General features: G+C 39.0%; 3 protein-coding genes across 6 annotated transcripts; 2 read left to right on the plus strand and 1 right to left on the minus strand.

Moving 5' to 3' along the window:
* The first annotated feature begins 1,718 nt into the window (after positions 1–1,718).
* bdh2 (3-hydroxybutyrate dehydrogenase, type 2) lies at positions 1,719–9,826 on the plus strand. Of its 2 annotated transcripts, XM_018695823.2 has the most exons (11): positions 1,789–1,811; positions 3,538–3,565; positions 4,295–4,385; positions 6,044–6,122; positions 7,204–7,300; positions 7,774–7,882; positions 8,251–8,311; positions 8,478–8,591; positions 8,964–9,022; positions 9,192–9,284; positions 9,444–9,826. In XM_018695823.2, exons 3-11 carry the CDS (start codon positions 4,314–4,316, stop codon positions 9,495–9,497), a joined length of 738 nt encoding a protein of 245 aa, XP_018551339.1. In that variant the 5' UTR covers positions 1,789–1,811; positions 3,538–3,565; positions 4,295–4,313; the 3' UTR covers positions 9,498–9,826. The 2 variants fall into 2 exon arrangements, with proteins under 2 accessions (XP_018551338.2, XP_018551339.1); XM_018695822.2 differs by lacking the exon at positions 3,538–3,565 and having other exon boundaries at positions 1,719–1,811.
* Positions 9,827–9,876: 50 nt separating this feature from the next.
* On the plus strand, positions 9,877–20,847 carry si:dkey-162b23.4 (sodium/hydrogen exchanger 9B2). Of its 3 annotated transcripts, none has more exons than XM_018695818.2 (13): positions 9,877–10,012; positions 11,349–11,605; positions 12,500–12,701; positions 13,311–13,481; positions 15,197–15,339; positions 15,594–15,721; positions 16,817–16,992; positions 17,430–17,536; positions 17,790–17,939; positions 18,156–18,264; positions 18,977–19,113; positions 19,365–19,587; positions 19,935–20,847. In XM_018695818.2, the coding sequence occupies exons 2-13, from the start codon at positions 11,471–11,473 to the stop codon at positions 19,994–19,996; spliced, it is 1,743 nt and encodes a 580-aa protein (XP_018551334.1). In that variant the 5' UTR covers positions 9,877–10,012; positions 11,349–11,470; the 3' UTR covers positions 19,997–20,847. The 3 variants fall into 3 exon arrangements, with proteins under 3 accessions (XP_018551334.1, XP_018551337.1, XP_018551335.1); XM_018695821.2 differs by having other exon boundaries at positions 9,878–10,012; positions 19,365–19,548; XM_018695819.2 differs by lacking the exon at positions 9,877–10,012 and having other exon boundaries at positions 10,121–11,605.
* Positions 20,848–21,586: 739 nt separating this feature from the next.
* Positions 21,587–25,986, minus strand: cisd2 (CDGSH iron sulfur domain 2). The gene is given in 4 exon segments (XM_018695824.2): positions 21,587–22,767; positions 22,906–23,106; positions 23,108–23,121; positions 25,746–25,986. Coding segments are annotated over 4 exon segments (408 nt in total). The 5' UTR covers positions 25,849–25,986; the 3' UTR covers positions 21,587–22,677.
* Positions 25,987–27,117: the final 1,131 nt, after the last annotated feature.

Below are 27,117 nucleotides of genomic sequence, written 5' to 3' on the forward strand. Positions count from 1 at the left end.
TGTAATAACAGGAAGTCAAACCCTCAGGTGTAAACATATTAAGTTGCCTCTAACAATCAAATATATCCTGGCTGGTAGCTGAAATTTTAACCTTTGAATCCCCTGCAGGGAATTATTTCTACACCTGCAGATGCCTTATTAACTCACACGTCAGGTATTTATAATGCTTTAAGTATGCAAAAGACTCAGACATACTTGTATATCCTAGTATATTTTCCCATGTACAAAAAGACCCTCCTCTTCACATTTTACTCCAGCAAACAAACAGATCAGGGAAACAATGAATGATCTTCAATGCATTGTTTAGCAGAATAAGCTGAAGAGCTCTCTTGAGACAAAGACTGTAGTTTAAACACTGTAATGGCTCCTCATGTATTGACTCATTTGGTTTACACAACTAATGTAAATCTTGCACAAGGTCTTGACAGACTATTTTAGATTAAATGGATATACAGCCTTAAGGAGGAAAGTGCTTTAATTTTCTCCTCCAGCTCAATCAATAAGTCATTAAGGGTTTGCTACAAGTCACTTAAAAGGCAGGTTCTGTACTTATGCATAGATTCTCAAAGGGATCTTGTCCCCTGCTGTCTGAGTACATACTTTTTGAATAGACTAAGAGTAAATTACTGAAATTTATATACATGAATAAATCATATTATAAAAACATCATATACAGTATGTTACTCAGATGAAATACATGAAGGCATACTGTGTAACAGATTAGGATATGCCTCATACTTACATATAAGAAAGTGTAATGTACCACATCAAGAAGTGACCAGTTTCAAAGAGTACCATGCTGCAATAGGCCCCATACTCTATCCTTGCATGTTATTGTCCACTGATTATAGTGTGTCCCCCAGGCGTGTACCAGTCTGGCTCTCAATCCACTTATCTGTGGTGATGAAGATAATAATGGCGACCTCACTGCCACCTTGGCCTCATCCAAGAACAGCTGCTGGGCTGATCAAGCCTCTAACAAATGTAAAATTGTTCATGCAAATTTTACCATTCAAGACACATGCAGTCTTTCAACAGGTCGTGTACTTCAGTCACAATTTGCTGTGTGTGTACAATAATTTTAACCAGAGACTGACATGTCAAGAATGAGCCACAGCCACAAGCTTTTACTCTTCTCTGGTCATTTTGCCCATGGTCTGGTTGGTTTGGTTCCATGCCTAAATGTCATGGCATCTACAGGTGGCTGATGACTGTCAGTCAGCATTCACAAATCAAACGCTGACTGATTTGTAGTTTACACCATCAGCCAATTATCGAGCTTAGTTTTTATATTCTTTTCACAAACCATTAACCTGTGGTGATTATAAAATCAGAACCTTGCAGAACTTTGTGCAGATCTCGTAGGTCAATTTCCAAAGATACTGAATGTCATTATCATTATCAAGACAGTTCACACAGTGAAAGACTGAAAAGACCAAAATCTCCTGATGCATAAGATGGCAAAAATAAAAGAGAAGAGTAGAAAAGAAAAGAAGAAAACAGACTATTAGGCTAAAAACTGCTTTTATCACATTTGAAGGGGAAGCTAATACAATTCTTAACGAATCAACTGTCGTGCAGAAAAATACATTCATTTGACTAAATCTTATTCAGTCTCATAATAGCGTCTTCTTATCAAACAGAGTGGGGAATAAAATCTTTCACTGCACTCTTTTTCTCTCTATTTCATCTTCTCAATTTTTACAATCAGCTGTCATGCGCACTTCCTGTTCGGGAACCAATAGCAGTAGAAGCAGAGGGCAGCGTGACGGGCTTTCCTGCTCTTTGTCGCAGTTGGAAATCAACAGAGGGTGAGTTTCCAAAACGAGTTTTTCCAAGTCAGTACTTGGCTGCACAGCCTATGAATACAGTAGTCGTCAGACGTAATGCGACGACACTGTGTCTGCTAAAAATAACGAGGATCATAATCACACCCTTTGATTACTGTGTTCTGCTGAGTTTTGTTCACCTCAGCCTGATCTCGTTGCTGCTCCTCTCCTTGGACTTAGCACCCGCTGCATGTGCCTAGTATATTACCATTCGTGTTGTGCATGCAACGTTAGAGTCACTCAGAATAATGCAGCTCTCAGAGAATTCAACTTAAAAGTAAACGTCCCTAGCTTTCTGTTGAAAAACTGAAGCTATGGCTTAAGTTTATCACGATTTAGCAACAACAGCACACAGTCTTTCAGCTGATTAAAACATGTAATGCCAACGCTCTCACAGAGATGAAGTACAGCAGTTTAAGTGGTTGAATAAAAAGTTTAAAGCTAATTTAAAACAATAGGTGTGGATTCTGATATGTGGGGAAATTCAAAAGAGAAGTTAATATTTTGCTCCACCAACTACTAAAAGTCCACTAAATCAAGACAATTAAAAGTCCAAGAAGCAGAGCAAGTGTAAGGATTCCAACTAAAAAGAGGAGGGGGGCATTTAACACATCCAACAGCTCACACCTCTTGCATCCACCTGGCCAGGTTCAGTGCCTCTGTTTTCAACACTGCTGCACTCTAAGCGCCACTCGTCTGTCAGTGTAATTGATTCTTATGTTCCTTTCTCCCCCCTCTGCTTTTGTTACAAGGCCCTTCTCTCTCTGTGCTCTCACCCAGCCACGCCACTGACCTGTCACCACCTCCAGTCTGTGAGGGTTTGTGTGTTAAACACAGGGAGTCTAGTCCAGGTGTGGTTAATAGAATGTTTGTCATGGCTCATGTCCCAGTGGCAGCAGAGGGAAAGACAACCAACACATGCTAAACAAACAGCAATCAGAAACTAAAGCCTGCAAACACACCTACAGATCACTGCAGAGTCTAAGTCATAATAAGCACGAAACACAAATGATAACTATCATGGCAACACATTCACACAAGAGGCCAAACTCTTAAGTTAGTTTAATTCAGGGCCAAATAAAAACAGAATGGGTGGTTGGTCCGTACAGATCCAGACTCTACAGCTGCAAAATATTACAATTTCATTGAATACCTAACCATTTCTAGTCATCAGCAGACAAATACAACTTAAAGCAAAACTTGAGGGCTTTTATTCACCAAGGACACTACACAGAAATAGTGCTTATTTCTCATTTGATTTATTTTGCATTGTTATTGTATGGCACTGTAAGCATGTGGTCTTCAGCTTGTTGAAAGAGAAAAGAAAAGAGGGGTGTGAGTGAAATCGCTGACTGATTAGACCAAATTGTGCCAGACAGAAACTGCAAAAACCACAGGCAGCTGCTGGCCACACACAGCCCAACAATGCTCGATAGCACACTGTTGGCTGTGAATAACTGAATAACCATGAGTATTTTATTTTGAAATTGAGTTTTCTCTACTGTGTCTATGCTGTAGTTTCACTAAGGCAAAGAATGTTTGATATGTTTTACTTTTAGTTTGCCTATGAAGCTAATACATAGGTACTCTCAATAATTAGTGGAAGGGGTTTGATCACTGTAACATCTATTTGTTGACGTTGAGAAAATTAGGGAAATGCTGAAAGTGGAAATTTTGCGTGCAACTGGTAAAACACATTTCTTCACAGGGTCTTTTCCTGGAGGCTACACGTCAGTGTGAGTGATACTGTAATAAAATTCACATGAATATTTATAGCTTAGGACTTTGCAGCTGTCAGTTATGGTGTACTATTAAGTACAGACTCATTATAGGCAGCTGCCTAATGAATTCAGGTTCATAAGATCTGGTACTATGTAATCTGCATCAGAGGTTTCATAATGCATAGTAATGTCTGGGTGGTCACTTGTGATTTTTCTCTGAAGCTGTAAGGCGTCGAATGCAGCAGCCTACTGCCAAACCATTTTGTCTCTGCAGTCTGTTGAGAAACAGCCTGTCAATTATTACTTCTTGGCTACACAATTGGATCCACCAGTGAAATTAAATGCAAACCTCAAGTGGTAAATTTGTTAAGAGACTGTCTTTGTGGTGTTTTGAGCCGCATGTGTTAGTTAATGTGTTTACTTTGACATCTTTCTAAGTGGATTTTTTTTTTCCTCACCACAATCCAGTTCAGACTCTCTGAGGCTGGTGCTGTTTTGTTTTTATCTTTAACAATAGTGGCTTTGCTTGTACTTATACAGTGCTTTGTAATATGTAACAGACATTGCACGTAAACCTTTAATGAACTGGGACTGTGTTTTTCCACCATTTCATTCAGCTGAAATAGAACTTCATAAACACTTTTGTAAATACCTAATGAATTCTCAGCAGGATTTTTTCATTTTTAAAAGAGAGCTTTTATCATCACAATAAACCTGTTGTTATTGTTCATGTTTTGATCTCAGCTGCAGTGGAAGGAGCACTATGGGCCGCCTGGACGGGAAAGTGATTGTGCTGTCAGCTGCCGCGCAGGGGATTGGACGTGCTGCAGCATTAGTAATGAGCTTTAATAAGTACTTCTCACTGATAGATTTCATACTAAATCACAGATTACTTTTAACCTATTTACGTTTACTTAATAGTGTGTGGTGTACAGACTCAAAGCAGCATATATTTTTTTTTACTTCATTACATATTTCAGCCAGTGTTCGTGTGTGCAAATGGAAGATTTTTATGTTGCTCACATTTTATTATATATTATATCTTATCTTGTCTTTCTCTTTCAGATTAGTGTGCCAAAGAAAAGAAATACAGAAAGAAATACGAACTGTAATTGTTAAAAAAAAAAAAGAAAGAAAAAAAAGATAATACATTGTTTCAACTAGGGATAGACCGGAGAGGAGAAAAAGTTTTGCTGGGTGGAGAAGCTGATATATGATATAGAGCAGATATATATTTCTTTATTTACTGTAGAAAACTTTAGAGAGCTATTTATTTGTTTAAGTTTTCATTTAACTTTATAAGACATGCTGCTGAGCCTTGGAGCTCCCTGCACTTTTTGTTAGAATTTTAAAACAAAGATGTCTATTGTCTAAGATAAAAAAAAAAAAAAAAACACTATAAATCTGAAAAGCTGTTTAATAAACATATGCTTAAAGGCATTTAAATGAAGTTAAGTGTAACACCAATATTTTCACTTTTACTGCAAATGAAAATTGGCTCCAAATATCGGTTATCAGCCTCCTTGACTACTAATAATCGGTATCGGCCCTGAAAAAACCATATCGGTCTATCTCTAGTTTCAACAACTATTTTTACCTTGCATGAAGATTATAGATTTTGTGTTGTGTATGTTTACAATGCTATCACTCCACGAGGATGTGCTGTAAATAACTGTGCTGTTATAGTGATTCTTGAGATGGTGCAAATACAGATTCAAGACACTCGTCACGGACAATCCTCTGGTGATATTCTTGCCAAAGTGATAGAGCAAAGCACTTGAGAATCTCACACACACGTACTTGTCAAGATTGGGTCATCATCACTTCCATTCCCTTTAAGTGACCGTTTTAAGTGTGTGAAACTGTGCCTTGTATCACAATCAGGGATTTGTGTTTCTATGTAGTGTGGAGGAATTCAAATACAGAGACCTCGGTTTACAGTATCTCGGATCATTAGGTTCAAATTACATAGTATTACAGGTTGTATATGGTGTTAAGTGTCTATTGAGCATTTCCCATTTAGACTGGAAATAGGTGCCGTTTGTTGATGTGGTCTGCTCTGTGGTTAATGGTGCAGTCACTCCCTTAGCTATCAGATGACTGCAGATGGAGCTGAAGGATTAGGGTTAGAAATGGACATTCAGAGTCTATAGATACTATAGATAATGAGATCTTGATGTCAACACTGTGACCTGAGTTATTGCCTCAGAGGGAGTGACAAGCAGCAGCTCAGATTTGGGAAAAAATTACCTCATTGTTCCCAGCTTTCAGTTTGTTTGTGTTTTTTTTTTTTCTTCTTAAGCAAATGCTTGTCTAACAAAATGGCCCTGGTGAATTTTAGAATTTAAAATGATTTGCTTGAATCACACTATCATAACTATACAGAATATTCTTCTGTTATTTAAATGAGGGAATACTGGGCAGCAAATGTTGCAAAATTTTGCATGGACGTTGTGTAACCGCTTGTAACTGACTCAAGTTTTTCAACTGTAGGCATTTGTGAAGGAGGGGGCTCAGGTCACAGCCACAGACATCAACGGAGAAAAGCTGAAGGAACTGGATGGTATCCCGGGTAAGATTCATCTCTGTCAGTCTACAGCTGCCATCTGCTGGGTAACCAGTGTGATGCAGCCAAGTCGGCTGAGCCAGAAGTGTTCTTCCCCCTTTTCCTCTGTCTTTCATTCTTTGAGAACCTCATGAAGATCATGTACTGACCTGGTAGCTGTTAACAAGTATCATGTGATACATTTCCCTAGTTTATCCTGACAGTGTACTTGATTTATGATTTGATCTATACAGTGGTATGAAAACCATAGATATGCAGTTTACTATTATAGAAGAAAATCAGCAAATATATTACATTTATCTTTGTTTTTTGTTTTTTTTTTTGTTTGTTTGTTTTGCCTGAAGTTACTTGATTGATTAGTAGATTATCAAAATAGTTAATTTGTTAATTAATTAGGTTTAAAATTTGTTCTAGTTTCAGTTCAGAAATAGCCCATGAATATGACCACATTACTAAAGATTATATATGACATATTTTAAATGCGATGGTTAGTGTTGTTTTTTCTTCCAGTTTGGTTATACAAGTAAATTACTGCTCACTGATCTCCACAATACATTGCCAACTAAATGTAGATACATAGGATAGTACTGTTAAACCATGAAAACTGTCAACAGGATCACAATATTTAATTTTCAGTATTTTAAATAGTAGGCAATAAATTTGAGGGAGCAGGTTTATTGTAGGAAATTGTCTCCTCTAGTCCCTGTTGAACCAGGCTTGAATAAATAGGAGGTGATCAACACTATTCCCTCTCTGAACACCACTCTCTTCAGTTAGCTCACAAGCGAAGCATTTCATTTTTAACAGCTTTCCACAGACCTGATGAGTGGTCAGCAGAAAATGACAGGTGGTACAATGCAGCAGGTAATGTAGTAGGTCCCCTGGTTTGTCAATTTTGCGCAACAGACCATTTACTCAGGGCTATTCAGTGTAAGAATGTAGATGGAACTAACAGAAATATGATCTGCTTCATCTTTACGATTATCTTCTGCAGCAAAATAAATAATAATAAATCTGCCTTTATTATAATGAAATCAGTGCATGTGTCATCATACCTGAATTGGACCCTTTCCCTCGTCACCAACAGGGATCAAGACCAAGGTGGTGGATGTGACTAAGAGGGACCAAGTGGAAGCCCTGGCCAAGGAGCATGACCATGTAGACGTGCTGTTCAACGTTGCTGGGTATGTTTTCATTCCTTTTCACACTTTTAATGTAATGCTAATGTTGCCTTAAATTACTAAAGTAGTTATGCAATTCATTTATAGCAAAAAAGGGGGGAAATCAGTTCTATTCACTGTCTGCTGTCTCCACATTAAACACGTTTATCCATCTCCTGCTTAACTACATTTCTAAAATCCCTATAGCATAAGGTTTAACCTCCACTTGACCTTTTGTCAATCTACTTAACAAAGGTCTCTAAATTAGCACCTTTAAGGCTCAGTAAAACAATGGCAGGGCTAAAGCAGGATTTCGTGTTTATTCCTATCTAATAACAATCTCTTGTGCTCTTCTGTGTTTTGATTCTGATTGACAGATGAAGTATTTTACATTTTATAGCTAAAGCCATATGTTTAGATGATGTATGTAATACTGTTTTATAGAATAGTGCGAGACTGTTTTAGCCACTATCAGGTTTGTCACGTTCTGTGTGCAGGTTTGTGCACCACGGCTCCATCTTGGACTGCGAAGAGTCTGACTGGGACTTCACAATGAACGTGAACGTCCGGAGCATGTATCTCATGTGCAAGGCTTTTCTGCCTAAGGTGACCTTTGCCCAGTTTACCAAATGCTTAACACAGTTTATCCTGTTGTTGAGAGAATGAAATAGGTGCCGTTGAAAATTGAGTGACATATGCTTTTATTTTGTTCTCATCCTTTGTTCGCTGGGATTAGCTGTATTACTCTGAGCCTGTGACATGATGGGCGGTGACTGCCCAATCACTAATCCAGCTTTAGCTACAAACTTAACCAAACTGTCTCTAAGGGTACTTTTTGGCTTGGATCGTAGCACATTTATCAAGTCTTTGTTATATAAAAATAAAAACCTAAGATTGTTACATAATTTTAATCTTCATTTTACCAATTATAACCTGTTAATATGCCAACTTTCTGATTTATTTTGTTGTTCTAGATGTTGGCAAAGAAGTCAGGAAATATTATTAACATGGCTTCTGTTGCATCAAGCATAAAAGGTAAATGATAATCCACAGATCTTTTTACTGTCAATGTTTGTAGAACACATTTTACATTGCCCAATTAAAAGGACATTAAGTCACTGAAGTATGACCATGTTCAATGTAATCCTCTTATCTTAGATAATTGCTCTGCGTGTGAGTGACATGTGTTCCCTTGACACAGGTGTTGTGAATCGGTGTGTCTACAGCACCTCCAAGGCCGCAGTGATTGGGTTCACCAAATCTATAGCGGCTGATTTCATTGAGCAAGGCATTCGCTGCAATTGTGTTTGTCCTGGTAAGTTTAAAACATGATGTACTGTCCTTTTACCCTTCAAGTATTAGTCAAGGTTACAAACATTTTGATAGATAACAATATCCTGTAGACATTCTTTAGAGCAAATTAAATTGATGTTTTATATAAGAGATATACAAATCTTGAGTTTGTCCCCTGTGTTCAATTCTAAATAACTGCCATATAAACTAGAGATCTTCAGGTTTTTTAATGAACATTAATCTGAAGAGCTGAAATAAATCCCATTGTGTTTAGTTAAAAAAAAATCCCCGCAAGTAATCAAAAACTCTATATATATAGATATCTATATATCTATGTTCACTATTACTGAGGTTTTCAGAAGAAAGTCAGGGCTGCTCTTTTATATTTCCTCAGGGACTGTTGATACTCCATCACTGAGGGGTAGGATCCAGGCCCAACCTGACCCAGAACAGGTACTGTAGGCTCTGATGTACTCATGTCATTTTCTCCATTCTTAATCTGACAGTAATGCCTGCATGAGTCATATAACAGGAACATCTTATCTTGGTTTACAAATAGAAGAAATCCTGATGGCTGGGTATTGAAGATAATGAATGCTACAAATGTTACACCTCTCCACAGGCTTATAAGGATTTCATGGCAAGACAGAAAACTGGCAGAATGTGTACAGCTGAGGAGGTGGCATACCTGTGTGTATACCTGGCCTCAGATGAGGTAGGTGCTCGCTCAAAAAAGTCATGCAGTCATGGAGTGTGTGTACAGTGTGTAAGCTCAACCACAGTGTAAACTTTTAATATTCCAAAGAAATCAATGCAATGCCACTTTGTTTGCAGTGAAATAATTAACCTGATGTTTGTCTCTGGTCCTCCACAGTCAGCCTATGTGACAGGGACAGAGCACATCATTGACGGAGGATGGAGACTCTGAGAAACCTGTGGCATCCTTAACGTGGCAGTAGTGGAGACAGTTGGCTGTTCTTTGAAGCAAATGCCTTAAGCCCAGATAAACTGTGCACAAAGTGATGATTTTTTTTCACATATGATTTTGATAGGAGAATTTTTCCCATTGTCTAATCTGAAATCTATGCTGCAAATGTGTCCATCGCAGTGCCAAAATACTAACATGCTGGCAAAGGTTGACAGACATTGTGACTGGCAGGTACAGTGTCATGGTGTAAACCAGCTTTTTTAATACAAAACGATTTTGTGAATTTCAATGTGATTAATAATAAAAATGTGTCTTAAAACCCATTTAAACGTCTTCAGCAGTGCACTTCCATTTAACCTTACTTCCCCCTCCCTAACCAAGCTCTCCTGTGCTGGGTACATACTTGCTTGGACATCACTAATCCGCCTCATTTCCCAGCTGGTCTATCTGCTACAGGACTGTCAGAAACGCTGCTGGCTATAGTTCACGAGAGGTGACAATGTTTACGATATGAGGTGAGCTGCCATTTTTATATATTTATTTATTTTCTATAACGCCAGATATCTATAGGGGCCCAGTCAGGGGGGTCAGGAGCGGTCGTTGTAGCTAGCTACTGTGCTTTTAAATGGGAGTGGAGAGTTCACTCACAGCTGTTGGTAGGAAGCACACAGGCAGCTACCGGGGGTGCATCCAATATCGGACAAGGCTCATCTCGCTAAGTTTGACGATTACCTGCACTAAACCGTGTCGGAATAGGAAGTCAAATTGCGCCTGACCATATTTCCCGTATTCAGACGTTGTCGGCGGCCGTGTTTAGTTTACCGTTAACGTTACCTCTGCGTAACGCTAGCTTACGTTACAGGGACTTCTGTCACTTCAACACGAGGACGCTAATGCATCGTGTGCCAAGCCAAAACTATCGCTAACATAACGCTAGTTTGAAAAGGGATTAGAAGTTAAAAGACAGTATGATACTTGAACGATTTTGAGGAAATAGCGGTGTGCGGAGATGGCGCGTCCGATAATGGATCTACTAAGATGGTTTATCATGAGGCGTGGATTTGCCTCTTCGCCGGCTAATTGCTGTCACGTTAGCTGTGGTTTCAGCTGTCTCGGTGCCTACACGTGTTGTGTAGGCAGCTTCACTAACAAACTGAACTAAAACGCAACTTAAGCCGTCCTCAAACATATACTTTGCTTTGCTGGCTAGCTAAGTGACTAGCCAGGGATAGGTTTGTTGTTTGCTGGTTGCTAGTTAACTCTAACCTACTTGCGCTAACGCTAGCTAGGTGTGCCATATGGTCAACCTGTAAGCATTGATTAGTGTGGTCTGTTCACAATTGGATTAACCAGCGTCTGTCGCCATAAGCAACTGTCAAAACATTGTAGTAGCGTCTCTTTAATATTATTTATTTGTAACACAATTTGAACTAAAACTAATAAGAGTTTAGCAGAAAATATACTTGTTCCGTGTAAGACGTTAGGTTTTAGCCCTGTTTCCTCGTAGTGGTGAGACAAGTGGACATGTGAAGTACACACAGCTACCAGCACACAGTGTGTACTATAACCCACATAGATCCTTATTTAGGAATTAGTCATGTGGCTTGAACCCAGGTTAGCTTTCTCTACATCGTTACCAAGAGCCAGTACAGTATCTGTAAAATTAAGTGAAATCATGTCTCTTAAACATGGACAGTTAAATCCTGTATGTTTTAGAGGATAGACCAGAGTGTGAGATTAAAACTTATTCCATGTCATGCCAATTTCCACACCTGTACCAACATCGCTGTTCTCCATTATAAGTAAACACTAATTTGTTTCCCTACTGATAAAACCATTCTGAATGAATAGGTCAGAGCTGGACATACAGAAACAGAGGTGAAGGAACTGCCCATCAATGGCCAACCCCACCCCTCAGCTTGATGTACTGTAACAGAGAAGTGAGTGGACCAGAACTACTATAGTGAATTGCCATGGAAGACACTCAGCCCAAACCTGCTACTCCAGAGCCAAGCCCCGCACCCAGTCCTGCTCCCAGTCCGGCACCCAGTCCGGCACCCAGCCCACTGCTGGACAGAATTGCTTTACCTGCAGCAAACCATGTGGAGGTAAAGTATTTTACTAATAAGAATCTCTTACACTTTTATTCTGGATGCAATCTGGTTTTACCTGGTTTTTACCTCCCCAAGATTGAAAACTGTCCTGATAATTGTTTTTTTGGTAGCTTCTTAAGTTACATTGCCTTTGTGGTTTTTTAATATTTACTAAATAAGACATTTTAAGTCACATATAAATGATGTGGTTGCTGTCATGTGATTCTATGTCTCTTGCATTACGCTGCTGTTAGTTGTTTTAATGCTTCCACATTTTCTGTAATATTCTCTAACCATGTCAAATTAATTGTCTGCCATCATTTGTGAGAATTAATTGAAATGCAGCCAGAGGCAAAGTCAAAACTTTGAGCCAATATTCTTACCTGAGCAATATGACAAAGAGGGTGTTCTAGGAGTCACAGAGATATCAGCTTTGAGGGCAAGTTCATATTTTCACTCTATTATTTGCCAAGAAACTGTAGCTTGTAATCTGCCAGTATGACGTGCCTCTGTGTCAACAATACTGATAGGGCACCACACTTGGAGGATTTCGCAATGAATATGCCTCAGGAACATCTACCAGTTTTCTCATTGTTCCTTAAGCACTGCATTCATATTCATGTCAGTGTGACACATTAGATTTGATGCTCTGTGTAAGGTGCCTTATTTTCTTGGACTACTTTGACTGCGCAGTCATTTTTTTAACCTGCATACTTTTTCAGCAGGTGAAAAGAATACAGAGACATCACTCACCTTGTGTGTTCATGAAAAACATTGTAGGGTACTGTAAAAATTGAGGCTATGAGCCAAAAGTGCCAAAATTGCCTTTACAGATGTAGTGTTTGGACAGCTGCTAAAACATGTTATCACTGACCTGTCCCTCTCCACATCCTGACTCCTCTACTCCAGCACCTAAACGTGAACCAGATCCAGGTGGTGGTACGACGCTGCTCCAGTCCAAATGTTACGGAGGAGACGACCTATTTTATTCCTCGAAACCCTGTGGTGGACGCCGGCACAAACACAGACCCGCCAGTGGTCTGCTGCCCATTACTCCACAGATTTTGCCCATGTCCACCGAGAGGCCTCCTGGCCTCTCTCATTACCAAAGGTAATAGAGCAGTGGGGGTCTCCTGTTGACTCAGAGGGTTCCTAACTGCACATTTATTGCATGGCCATCCTTTCTTTAGAACTTTAGATCACATGACATTTGTGTATGCTCAGAACAATTTAATAGATGCAGTCACATGATAAAAAAGACTTACAAAACAGTCATATGTAATATGTATATATATATATTTAGGCGCACAAATACTAATGCTATATTTAAATTCATAAGACACATAATTGATATCATTATACACATTGTATATACATACATATCGTCTATACAAATGGATAAGAAATGACAGATGAAACCATCATAATGTCTTAGGTGTAGATTCATGTTCATAACAGCCTTTTATAATGGATAGGTTGTCCATCAACACTGAATTCTTAGTAGCTTTATCTGTTCAAGGGGAACAACATTGTTTTCTTATAAAATACATTTGAGGAAGTTTTTGAGGTCGACAGTTGCGATGTAGAAAAAATACCTGTAATAATTCATTTATCCCTATCTCTCTTAACCCCCCTTCTTTCCTCTCATAATGAATCATATCATGCCATTGTTGACATTAACACACACTGAATCTAATTCATTCTTCTCTGTCCCCTCCAGTCCTTTTGGCAGCTGTGCTCTTTGGAGTTGTTTGGTCTATCACAGAGGACGAATGTCTTCCAGGTGGGAACCTGTTTGGCATCACAATACTCTTCATCTGTGCGCTCATCGGTGGCAAATTGGTGTCTCTCATCCGTCTGCCCAGCCTCCCACCGTTCCCACCACTCCTCGGTAAGACAGAATTCACTGATTACACTTTTCACAGTGGTGGGTTAATGCAAGCCTTTATTTCATGCTTAGTCACACAGATGCCTCCACCTCGGTGATATTTAATAACACAATACATCATATTTCAGTGTCAGTATAAAATAGTTTTTTTGAGAAGGGAAATGCCAGAACAATTAGATACATAAAAGCTCAACTGTGGAATCATTATTTACCTTCATAGCTGCATATACAGATGCAAAATTCCACCTGTAGAGGATGAATCAGTCAGGGAGTGTTTGTAGGAGGTTAGTAAATGGCAGGTTGAGGTGGAAATGGGTGCACTGTGCTGTCCTGGTGTTACTCTTAGTGGTCCCAATGTCTGTCTTGTAGGTTTCCCACCCAAGCATAAGCTAGCATTAGCTAACAGGCTAATTCAGCCGAGTCAAGATACCTACAAAGGGTATCAACCCTAGCCTGAGCATTCTGTATGTACAGTGTTAGAACAACTAGAAGATGCAGATCTGACTGCGTGTTTTATGCATCACAGTGGAAGCACTTGAAATAATCTAAAACTAAACTCAAATGTCTTTGAAAAGCTGTTGATTTACATGAGCTGGCCAAACAAATATTAACATTCACCTTTGTCACTGATGGGGGGGGAAAAAACACAGGGCAAAAGGGAGTTCTGATTAGCTGTACAGTCCTGTGACTCACTTCCTCCATTCCTAGTCAAGTACCCAATAGCTGCTGGATTTTTATCCGTTTTATCATTCTGTGTTTCATTTCTATTTGTTGTATTATTATCCTACAAGGTTACAGTCCTGTTACCTTGAAAATGCATATCAATGATTCCCCCTGTTTATCCAAAGATGTTAGGGTAAAAAGACTGGTTGATGTTTGCTCTCATTATGAAACACAAGCAATGTGAGCCTTGATCAGGCTCTGGTCAGATAAGTCCAGTTTACCCAAGGTGAGGGAGTGCCATTATTTTACATCAACAACGCTGGCTTGTAATAAATCACAGCATTGACCAGAAGATGAAATGTCTTCTTTCTTAGCAGTTTAGAAGTATGTTTAAATGTAGTGTAATTTGAATTCATGATGTTATGTATTGGGAAATGGAGAAAGTCTCTCAACTGCACCCCTAACAAGATAAAAATCAAGGAAGCTGGAGCCACTCCTCATTCGCAAATAACATCAACAGGCAGAGTGAAGCACAACTTGGGGTTTATTTCTCTCTGAACTTCACTTTCCTGTTTTTCTCTTCTTTTTGGGCCAAGTCTTCAAAAGAGTAGCCTTGTTTACCAGTCCAGTGTGGATTTCTGTATTTTAAAATATCTTTCGACAAACTAGCGAGAGAATTGCTTTGTTATAATCATTAGAGAAATAGTGGTCAGTCATCTGCTGTCCCCACTCTGTAACAGTTTTAAATATTTGCTGTTCTTGACATATGCTCCACATCCATAATCAGAAATCTATAATTTTGCATCATTTCAATATTCTTAATAATGTGTTGATTCATGATAACATAATATTCATAGTTATGCCGTAGTGTAATGTTCAGATGAATCATGAAGTTTAGGTTTATTAGTTTTAAAACACGCTGGAAGTTCACAAAGCAACAGTTGAACTTCATATTTGTTCTGTAGCTGGGAGATGAGAGATGGTCCTGCAGAATAAACAGTACTTCATGGCAGAAGGGATCATCTTTGTACCTCACGCTGTCTGCTGTGTTGTAGGTATGCTTCTGATGGGTTTCCTGCTGCGGAACATCCCGGTGGTAACAGAGGGGGTGTACATTAACTTCAGATGGTCTTCGTCACTGAGGAACATTGCCCTGGCTGTCATTCTAGCCAGAGCCGGCCTCGGGTTGGATCCCACGGTATGCCTCATACTCATACTCCACTACCAAAGCTTACAATCTTCACACTGAAATGTTAAGAGAGATATAATAATATATAACTATGAGTCTCATCCCTTGACTTCAACATATGACTTCAACAGTTTCTTCAGTTCATTAAACTGCCTGACTGCATTTAGTACTGCTGAACATCCCAACGCTGTTTATCTGTACAAAATCGGATTTATTACCATTCCAAACTCTTGAATCATGTATGCGTGTGTCTGTACTGTCAGGCTCTGAGGAAACTGAAGTCTGTGTGTGTACGCATGGCAGTTGGGCCATGCGTGATAGAGGCTTGCACCACAGCTCTGGTCTCTCACTTCCTCATGGGCCTGCCCTGGGTGTGGGGCTTCATCCTCGGGTAAATGCAACACTACTCACTCTCCTTTCTGTCTCCACTTTTCATTCTGCAACAGACACTTTGAGGATCGTGTTCCATTGTTTCATGCATGTGTAGCAATCAAATATATTCACCATTTCTTTTTATATCTATATATATTTAGCTTTTTAACAGTAAGGACAAGAGGCACAGGATTTCAGCTTCAGGAGCGCTTGAAATTGACAAAATCTAATAACAGAAAAAAAAGACATCCTTCAGGCAGAGCAAGGACAAGTTATATTAAAAGCTTTTATTTAATCAGGCATAAAAACCCCAGAGTTGTTTTGACCTCACAGCATCTCTTTTACTCCTATATTTCTTGTATATTCCTGATAGAAAATATTTTTTTATACATAGTTCCATTATGTCCTGTGTGAGCAGACTGCCAGGGCTCTCTGTGGACTAGACACAGAAGGCTGACTAATACAGCGCAACATACTGTACCCACAAGGAACATGTTTCCATCATTAGATCACATTACACCCTCTTATCCACACACAGGTCCTTCAGGGTTAGTGATATGACAAATATATCAACCCTCAACAATAAGTTGTGTCTGTGGTTGATAGACTTAGAAATAATACAAGAGCCTTTGCATTTCTTCCTTGTCAGGGTTCGTGTGCCATCAGTCATTGCAAAGGAAGTTGTCATACGGACTTTATTCAGTGATGGCTGGTTCCCCCTCTGAATGCTTTTCTTATCAGTGGTTGGAGGGTGGATAGGGGCCAGAACAAATATTTTTGTACTGCCCAACTCACATGTTCATTTTTGAGGCCAGCATCATTTTGGAAACAATGAATACTGTCGTCATAAAGCCATGCAGTAATTTTTTTATTTATTCTGTTTTGAGTTTTCACTGCAGACTTTTGATAATAAGAAGTTTAAGAGTTCAAAATCAAGTTTATGTTATATAGCAGCCCATTATTAGGGCATCATTATTATTAAGCACTAAAACTCAGTTCATCCTTTTTGTATCTCTCCAACTGTATTCAAAGGTTGTCTCCCAAAAGCATTTCTTTGCTTGTTACATCTTTGTAAGAGAAAGTAAATCTATAAACAATCTCCTCCATGCCATAGCTTTGTGCTGGGTGCTGTGTCTCCAGCGGTGGTAGTTCCCTCCATGCTGATGCTGCAGAAGGATGGTTACGGCGTGGAGCAGGGCATCCCCACCTTGCTTATGGCTGCAGGCAGCTTCGACGACATTCTCGCCATCACTGGATTCACCACGTGCTTGGGCATGGCCTTCGCCACAGGTAACCCCCTGCAGATGTTATGTGTTTTGCTTGTGTGGAGAGGTGAAGGAAGATGAGAAGTGCTGTATTCAGTGTTCTTTTCTGAAATGCAACACTACCTTATCTCCAGGGGAGTGGCATCCTGTGGAGTGTACTGCAGTGTACGTCAACACTGAAATAACTAACTTTTATCTGTAGTTTGTCAGGAGCTCAGCAGAGGGGTGTAAGTGAGCTCATGTTAAAAGATAAAGTTTTTTTTCTGCTAGTCCTACAGTGCACTTTGTGTTTCATGAGTCCAGTATACCACTATGTAGAATCTCTGTTTTACACTAAACTACATTTAAAACCTTAAATAAGACAATCCATTTTCACCCAGCTGCTGTGACACATCTTTTGGACAATTAATTCAAGTTAATTGTATTGTATTAATTGTGTATTTCCTCTGCTGATCCTTCTAGGCTCCACTTGGTACAACCTCCTGAGAGGTGTCCTGGAGGTGGCCGGGGGGATGGTTGCTGGGATTCTCCTTGGCTTCCTCATCCAGTACTTTCCCAGTGTTGACCAGGTAGGCATGGTCTTGCAGCATTACTATGACAGTAGCCAGTTTTACCATTGCTTAGTCATCCTTACACCACAGCCTGTGAATGAGACAACTTGAGAGGAACCAACAAACTCTTGTGAAAAACGTCAGTGAAGACAGAATGATATCAACCACCTGATATCTGTTAACACTTTTACAAGTGTAATCTTAGTATTTATAGCTTTCATTACACTTATATATTCTGTATGTAATCATCAACTGTCTCTCTCTCTCATAGAAACACTTAGTGATGAAGCGTTCCTTCTTGGTGCTGGGTCTGTCAATCTTTGCCGTGTTCGGCAGTGGTGTGGCTGGCTTTCCCGGCTCTGGAGGCCTCTGCACCCTGGTGTTGGCATTTCTGGCCGGGCTCGGCTGGGGGACGGAAAAGGTAATAACATAATGCATACAATATCTGTCACACGTACAGCATATTTTTCAGACCCCTATTTAAAGTTATGCAACTCTGACAATGAATTTTGAGATCAACTTGGCAGAAAAGTACATTGTAAGTAAGTTCTTCATTCATTAATCATCAAATGTCTACACTGCTGTGTGTCAAAGACAACCATACTATACATTTTCTGTGTGTTGTGTTTGTCTTAAGGCTCGTGTGGAGGAAGTGGTAGGGTGGGCATGGGACGTGTTTCAGCCTCTCCTCTTTGGACTCATAGGAGCAGAGATTCGAATCTCTGAGCTGGAGGGATACACAGTTGGTGAGGCAACCACACACACACACACACACACACACATACTTCAAAATGACACACAGTGAGATGGCTGTTACCACTGTGAGGGATTCAAATGTGACTGTAGATGTAAATATATTTGCATAGCCAAAAAAGACACCCTGTGAGAGTTTTAATCTCTGTCTGTAAATAGTAAAACCTTTGTGCTGTACGTCCATATCAGTCCCAGTATGGGAGTTACCAGAGAAACAGATTTTAGATTTCTTCCTAGAAAAATACCTTATGCATGTCAGTACAAATGGTAAAAATAACATATTTTGGTGTTGTGCAATTATGTGTGATTTAAGCATTACTTACGTCTACTTGTAAAATAATATATTATTAAGGACAAAAACTGTGATGCAATTTCAGAGCATTTTGTTCTCTGGGAACATTTTTGCAAGGCTGACATACTGTATTTATTTAGAATGGTGTACAGCATATTTGTACTTTAGGAGGGGCTCTATGTGTCAAGGACAAGAGAGAATCAGCCTGAACTCCCTCTTTGGCTCATTTTTAAAACCATAACTGTTCAGACTGTAGGCTCTTTGTCCTTTTGAAAAAATGTGTTGATCCTGCTCCAGTCACATTTCCAAATGGCGCTATGTTGTGCGAAGGCTGCACCCACACTCCTGGTGAAAAAAAGCTGCAAAAATTACTTGTGACATCTTTGTATGGCTCTGTCTACTTGTCTGTCTAGGTCTGGGTATAGCGTCTCTGCTCATTGCCCTGCTGGTTCGAGTCCTGTTCACCTTTGTGTGTGTGTTGTGCGCGGGCTTTAACATGAAGGAAAAAGTGTTCATAGCCCTTGCGTGGATGCCCAAAGCCACAGTGCAGGTAAGTCACTGCTGAAATATTTTTCAGCAACTCTTGACAACTCCTCCATCTGGAGTTAATTTTTGTGTGGCTCACTTTAAGGCGTGTCTCTTTTCCAGTTAATAACTTTTGATGTTTTCATATGCAAACATCTGAATTATAAGTACATACACTGAAATATTATCAAAGTTTCAAGTGTTCTCTCACAGCGATGGTAATGACTGTGTGAGTGAGCACAAAGGAAACACTGCTTTTGTCTTTTCCCTCATTAGGCAGCTATAGGCTCCACAGCTTTAGACATGGCCAGAGCAAAGGATGACGATGAGATGAAGAAGTACGGCATGGATGTGCTGACGGTGGCCGTGTTGGCCATCCTTCTCACAGCACCTGTAGGAGCTCTTATTATAGGGCTCTCTGGACCTCGCCTGTTACAGAGACCGAAGAACTCCGCCTGTGGTGAGCGAGTCAAACCCACTTTATCAGCCTTTTTCTTAGGTAGGTAAAGTCATACGTTCAACAATTCAACTCAGCTCAACAACCCCGTCCAGCCTCGCTTCGTAGTTGCGATCGAGTAGTAAATATCCTTTTCCCTACTTCACCTTTGTGATAGCTGCATCCTTTCAGATGAGCATTTGCATAGCTTTAGGCTGGCTGTTTACCCTGTTGCTCATGCCTTCATGTATTTTACATACATACAACAGTGGCATTGTTGCTGTTACAGTGTATGAATATTGGATCAACCACAGTGCACAGTTGTTTGTGTTTGTTTGTGGTTCCTGTATGCATGTAATCAGACTTGCACTGAAGCTTCTCTCATTACGTTTTTTTCTCCCATCATGCAGGCACTGCAGCAGGAGGCGACGATGACAATGAAACTCCTGTCACCTATGAAAGTACTCTCTGACACAACCTGTCTACATCCAGCAAGTGAGGACTTTTATTGAGACCTCCGGTGTGCGTTCACACCTTATATATTTGAGCTTTCTTTTAGCCACCGAGTGGCTCTCTTTGTCTCTCTATCTGCTGGTCAGCTCCTGATGATGTTTGCTATGCTGCAGGAACACATGAATCACCCTGTATTTTTAACCTCTGATGGTTTCCAAGCCTCAGGCTCCAAATGACCCTTATCCAAGCATCTGCACTGTCATGCTGTGTGAACAGTATACAAGAGTTGGTTTGGTTTCTGGTCCTGTGTGTGTGTGTGTGTGTGTGTGTGTGTGTGTGTGTGTGTGTGTGTGTGTGTGTTTTATTCCTGTCTGTCATAGTCACTGAATCTACTATTTGTTCATTTAAATTATTACATTTCTGTAAGCTATTTACTGTTTTTGGACTTGAAAAGGCAATAATGCTCTATTTTATTAAAGCAGTTTCCTTTGGAGGGCTACATAACTGAATGTACTGATAGTAGCAGTATTTTTTGTTTTGAATTAGACTACACAGTTGACACACATTTAGTTTTTTAGGTGTTCTGCACATTTTTCCCGCTATGCGTTTGTGTGTTTTGTGTATTTTTTATTAAAATATGTATTAGCTGTTTGTCTTGGTGATGAGAAAGGTTTGTGTAGTTTACAAGGACTCAGGAAAAGATCTAAATAATCCACAATACTTTGCTCTGGTTTATACACAATGCTGCTGAAACTCCTGGCACTAAGTCTGCTTTCAATGTTGTGAATGCTCAACAGTGATCATGTCCATATTCAAAACGTTCATGTAAACTCAACCTTTTATAATTTGATTATAATTATTGTTACAGAAGTATGCTGTGTAAGTTAAGATGTTTTTGATTTGTCTGAATTTATATGGCCTCATTTAAAAGGTTCCTATGTATTATTAGCAACTATTTGATAATTTTACAGAATTGAGCATTAGTTTTTTACCAAATATTCTTTAAACAATAAATAATAAGAAAAAAAATAAATGTCTTGAATTTTGTATGTAAAGTACATTTCTTCAGTTTAGTGAATGTGCAACATACTGTATATTTATACAGTTTGATGTATGCTAAGTAATGACCCTAATTTATCTCAGCAGTGCTTTTAAGTTCAGGATTGAGTTAAGAAAACTCCACACAAATACCATCACCTCACACATTTGAGTTGTTGATTTCCTGAGTCTGCCACAGTCACTGGACCCAAAATGTTACCAGTCTGTCTCTGTAAATAAATACTTGAATTGTCAGATCAGGTCATCAAGTCATCAGCAGCCAAAGGCCTGTGTGTCCTCCAACTGTCAGATGATACTGACCACCTTGGCCAAGGTAATTATTCCTCACAACTTTTGTTTTACTGTATTGTTAAATGCTTTTTACAAACTCGTTCAAATTACTTACTAAAAAGATCACCTTACTACTTAAAGTTTATGAAATACTTGACCAAGAGAAAGACTTGAGGCTGTATTAGTGGATAGCTTGCCTATAATAATGAACCTCTGTATAAATATGATCCTGAATGTGCAAGTTTTTCTTAACAGTGAAAGAAGGGAACAAAGCTGCAACTGTGTTTGTCAAAACGGTTGAGTTAAACATCCTGACATCCCGACATATTACATTTCAAATGCAGAACGAGTGAATTCCAACTGTTACAAAGGCTCTTAAACACACAGTCATTCATAGACCTCATCATGACAATACAGATCTGACAATACAAACCATTTATGTATAAAATATTGCTCCAGCAGGAAGTTAACAACTACAGTATACAGCCATTATGACAATACAAAGGCGAGAAAAGAACAGTACACAGCAAAAAATCTCAAGCTGCATAAGTTATGTTGCCGAACCTCGGTAGGGTAGTGAGGTTAAAACTGAATTGAATTGGATATTATTAAACGGTGCAGTGGTTTGAAATGTCTGAAGGCAGCAGAGGTGAATTAGAAAAAATGTAAAACTCAAATGTTTAAAGGCTATGAACAAAGTACATCTGAATAACTTATATGAGATTATTTCACATCCTGACATTATGTTAATATTTGGCACACAGAAAATCTGAGGCAGGAGAAAGAAAGCTAAGAAAAAAAGAACGTCTGGCTGTTAAATAAAATGAAATAATGGTCCAAAATGAAAACATACAGTGCAAAATGTTGATTACAGGTTGGACTAGTATTAGGTATTTCATTTAAACAACCATTTAAGTAGAAATAAACATTTCTCCCGATGGGTTCAAATTACTGAAAGTCCTCATAACGTCACTGAAATTATGTTTCAAGTTTTCCCCTCACAGTGGTCCCAATGATTTGTAACTGATTCTGACTGAGACGTGACTAAAACTGAATTTACAGTCATATAACAAGTTGTTCCATTAACAAACAGAAATGAACAATGGCCATGAAAAAGGAAAAAAAAAAACAAAAGAAAAAGAAACCTTTCCTAACTGCACAAAGACCCTAACTACAGTTTCCACACAATCAGACAGGAAAATGTGTATTTTTGTGTGTCAGACCACTTCAAAAAAAGACTCTGGAGGGAAGTTAACCAACATAAACAAGATCAAAAAATGTTTTAAAAAAAACAAACGAACTACAAACTGTAGTAACAAAATGAAAACTAAAGACTGGGGAGGTGAGAGGAAAACTCCCATTAGTGGTCAATTATAGTATCTTCTTTTTGAGAATGAGCGGTCCCACGTTGTCTCCAGTTAGCTCGTTGTGCTTTAAGTGTGACTTGTCACAAACAGGAAACTAAAACAGGAAACAACTTAATATTAGCTGATCAGCAAGATATATAAACAAAAACTTCTCTTTGTCCAGAAATTAAAAAAAAAAAAAAAAAGTTCTAATGAATTCATGAATTATTAGCTTTAGTTATAAAGTACTTACAGTTTTGGAGCGCCAGCAGCGACAGTAACACACATTCGCACTGTTCAGGTCCTCAATGTCTATCTCATTGACCACTTTGGGGTTCTCTTTCTGGATCTTCAGGTTGATCAGGCTGTCTCTCTGCTTCTTCTTCTTAGGGAGGAATGGGCGAATGGTCAGATAGCCCAGCAGAGCCAGGATACCCAGGAGAGGCAGCAACCGGTAGCCACTCGGACACTACAGATACAGAGGCAAGAAATACAACAATTGCCATGAACACAGACACACCTTGTGCAGCGCCTGAAACCAGTGTTGCCCACAGGCTGAAAATGTAGTTGTGATGTTTGAATCTGACACTACTTGATTAGTAGAAAACTAACCGGCAACTATTTTGATCATCGTTTACTTGTTTTGGTCACATGGTCACAGATTTGCTGCTTTTCTTTTCATTTACTTTGGACTGTTGCTTGGACAAAACAAGACATCACCTCGAGATATGAGAAACAATGATGGCCATTTGTCATCATGACATCATCATCGTTATAATCAGATAAACTGAAACTTCATAGATGAAATAATTTATACAGAAACATTTATTTTGATTAAATAAAATCATTAACTGCGGCTCTACCTAGATCCATAAGTCACATTTTTGCAGACTTTACAATTGTACTTAAATGCACCACCCTAGTTCGCTAGGATTTTTAAGGGTTATACAGTCTGCTCTTGCACATATATATATATTTATTTTGTTTGTGTATATTTTATTTTATCTTTTATGACTATGTTATGTTCTCTTATTGTTTCATATTGCGTTATATTGTATTATTTATATTATATTGAATTCTTTGGCAACTCGGACAAACACACAATAATTCCAATGTGCTTGTACTTACATATGCCTGTGCAAATGGCAAATAATCTAATCTACATGTACGATGAAAATGTGGATAAACTACATTTTACAAACAGGTCAGTATATAAACAGATTTTGGTGAGTCTAATCCTCCTGCTTCTGTTTTTCTCCCCTTCTTAGTGAGCTGACGCCAAGGTAGCACACTGTATGTGCTGAACCAGCAACAGAGAACCAGTTCACCTCTTATGTTTTTCTACTTTATTATGCTGAGTGTCATCTCACTCCAACATTTACCAGGGGAAAAGCCACACTGAGCCCAGGGAAGTGCTTTGGGGAAACCCATCGTACAGTCCACTATACATGGAGACGAGAGACAAGCGAAGCACAGTGAGGATTAACCACAGTTATGTAATTTTACTATTAGCTACAAGCTAGACCCCGGCTACTAGAACTTTTGATAATACTCTTACGGCAATTAAAATGCTTTCAATAAAAGGATTTTGATGTTTAATGGGACATTGCTAATCCTTAATCTCTTGAGGCAATTATATTCAGTTAATTTTTCATGTAGGAGCACTTCATAACTCTTTCAACTTCTAAACTGAACTGACTAAATTGCTAAAAAAAAAAAAGGTTTTATCCTCAAGCAACATCTGGAAACATCAAACAAATTCTAATCACTTATCTAAGTACCACAATATCTTGCACTCTCTGTGTTTGATCTGTGTTCTTTTGTTTACCGCCCTCTCAGAGAGGCGCCACTTAGATGTTTCTAACACGTTATTTGTCACAAAAAATGTTTTAGCAATGCATGGCTAGCTCTGCTTTTTGGCTTTTGGGCCTCTGATGGCTGAAGTGGTCAATCAGCTTTCACTTCTGTATTCACTTACTCGTTTAAACTGTGAAGCTGTGAAAGCATTTTATTTTGTGTTATATTTCAGCAACATGTTGGCTCCTGCAGATGAAGAGTTGTGAATAAGTTACTGCATTAGCTTTTGTGTTTTATGTTAACGGGTGCCATGTGTGATATGACAGAACGGCTCAGGCTGTGGCGCAGTAGGAGTTTGTCATGACAACAGTTTCTCAGCCCTGGGGACTGATCTGGACACATGGATCCAGAAGGATTCAGAAGATTTCTGTACTGGTCCAACTGATACAGATTGTGACACCTAATCTAAAATAATCCACCAATGCATCTTATTCAGATGAGTTGTGTGAAACTCATATGAACTCATCTCACCTGAGTAATTTTAATATCAGATGGCACAAAGCCGGTTATTGTTGTGACACTAAAAACTCAGTGTCCTGCTCTGACTGATAGCAGAAACCCTGAATTTTATTATGGTTCTGGACAAGAATAATCACAGTTAGCCACAGCCCAAGGTGACATCTTCACATGTCTTGTTAAACTCAAAATTAAGTCTTACTTTTTTGGACTGAGTATGGGGTCACAGGTCTGATGTGGTTGTAAAGCAAGGATCCTGAAGCAGACTGTACCCTCTAATCCAGGACTGTGCATCACTTGATGGTGTGACAGACTGAGGTTCGTACATATTGTGCTAAGAGCACACAAGGCTCATATTTCCAATTGTTGGGATTAACAGGATATCACATCCATAACAGAGGACATGCTGTAACATATACGATGCACTTTATGGTTAAAGTCATAATTGTATCCACATTGAAACACACAAGCAGACTTAATTGTATTGTTGAGTATTGCTTTTTCACACCTTAAGGTCATTACTAGACTGATGTTGCTAAACAGAACAACAAAATAAAACCACGATAAAGAGTTTTGCAGAAGCTAAGCAGAAGTTGAGGATATAAAGCAGGTTTGGAAGGACACACACACTTTTAACACGAATATGACTGTGTTTTCGCTTGGCTTGGCTTGGCTTGGCTAGCTAAGGTAAAGAGCTTTGTGCTGCAAAGTGCCCCCGATGAGTTAAGAAGTCATCTTTACAGGACAGTGAGAAGTGCAACACAGCGGCTGCTATTTTACCTGTTAACCTTGCAAATCCACCGATGGTCTCCGGTAGCGGAAGCCTCTTGAGGTAGGCTGGAAGCTGGACTTTTATTATCCTTGAAATACTTTCTAAAACCATCTTGAATTGCTCAAATGGGCAGGTTTGACTTGAATAGTTCCTGGGGTTCGTTTATGTCATTGCGTTCATTTCTGAACGCAGACTGTCACCGGTACGTAAACTCCTCCCGTGACACTGGAAAACGCCAAGAAAAATCGTAGATGTTATGGTGAATATACGTAACAACGACCTATGACGGTGGAGAATGTAACCAATCAGCGGTGGAGGAGTTGGTGGCTCCTGATTGGACAACTTGAATTCAGCGTGACTGAGGTGTTTTCTGCCTACTTCAAGTAATCCCTGTAAAATTCGATTTTTGAAAATATAAATAGAGTAACAAAAAACAAACAAACAAACAAAAAAAAAAAACATATAATGAAATCTGTAATCTGAAATCTGAAATCTGTATCTTACGACACAAGCAGTTTGTGATATAATAAATATGTATAATGTTTTATAAAGTTTACTGGCAAAAGTGATATGTGCTGTATGAATGACTAACATCAAAATCTGTTATCTACTACAAACTTTGGTCCTGTGACAATAAACTGTTGGGAGTGTACACTCCCCATGCCTTAAAGTCACCCCTCTGAGATCTTTTGATCAATTTTCCATATTACAGTCATGGTTTCACTTCACTGGGCTTTTAATCTGATAATAAGCCATTATTACAAAATCCTGGGGAGTACCCTAAAGCAACATTATTGTGGATCATCCTGTTTGGCCTTTTTGACACAATTTTGAACTGGTGTTGCAGAGACATTTCTGAAATGTTAAATATCCACAGACCTGCAAATGAAATAGGGTATGTATAGCCTGTATGAAAAAGAACACAACATTTACTTCACAGTTGATGCTTTGTACTGTGGGATGATGTGTTACATATTTAATCATGTTGTTCATTCTATGGAAGCTATCCCATAATATCCATGGTTGTATGAGGCCATTGTTGGTTGTTTTATTTGTGCTGTTTTCCCCACTTCTAAAGAACCATGGCTTAGTTCATATGGGCCTACTAATTATATGCAATTATATAAGCTCAATTGTGAGTGGTGTAGTGAGTAAATCTGCAATACAATACATTTATATTTGCTTTAATTGACACTGGATATCCAACAGAAGAAAAGGGACTGACTCAAAACTCACAAAACAGAGATACTTTAGCAAAGTTCTAGATCCTAACAACAATCTTAAAATGGCCAATTTGTGGCAAGCTGCAGAGAATCCTGTTCTCCTGTTAAACTCACTTACTGTCATCACATGTTACAACTTGCACACAAGAGGAGGCAC

The sequence above is a fragment of the Lates calcarifer genome, linkage group LG5 (assembly GCF_001640805.2).
Source record: "Lates calcarifer isolate ASB-BC8 linkage group LG5, TLL_Latcal_v3, whole genome shotgun sequence".
NCBI classification, from domain to species: Eukaryota; Metazoa; Chordata; class Actinopteri; family Centropomidae; genus Lates; species Lates calcarifer.

Excerpts from the sequence above, each read along its gene's own strand:
- bdh2 (XM_018695822.2), top strand. The coding sequence starts at position 4,314 with ATGGGCCGCCTGGACGGGAAAGTGATTGTGCTGTCAGCTGCCGCGCAG. Across the intron at positions 4,386-6,043 it reads TTGGACGTGCTGCAGCATTA|GCATTTGTGAAGGAGGGGGC; the intron begins GTAATGAGCTTT and ends TTTCAACTGTAG. Across the intron at positions 6,123-7,203 it reads GGAACTGGATGGTATCCCGG|GGATCAAGACCAAGGTGGTG; the intron begins GTAAGATTCATC and ends CGTCACCAACAG.
- si:dkey-162b23.4 (XM_018695818.2), top strand. The coding sequence starts at position 11,471 with ATGGAAGACACTCAGCCCAAACCTGCTACTCCAGAGCCAAGCCCCGCA. Across the intron at positions 13,482-15,196 it reads ACCGTTCCCACCACTCCTCG|GTATGCTTCTGATGGGTTTC; the intron begins GTAAGACAGAAT and ends GCTGTGTTGTAG. Across the intron at positions 15,340-15,593 it reads GCCTCGGGTTGGATCCCACG|GCTCTGAGGAAACTGAAGTC; the intron begins GTATGCCTCATA and ends CTGTACTGTCAG.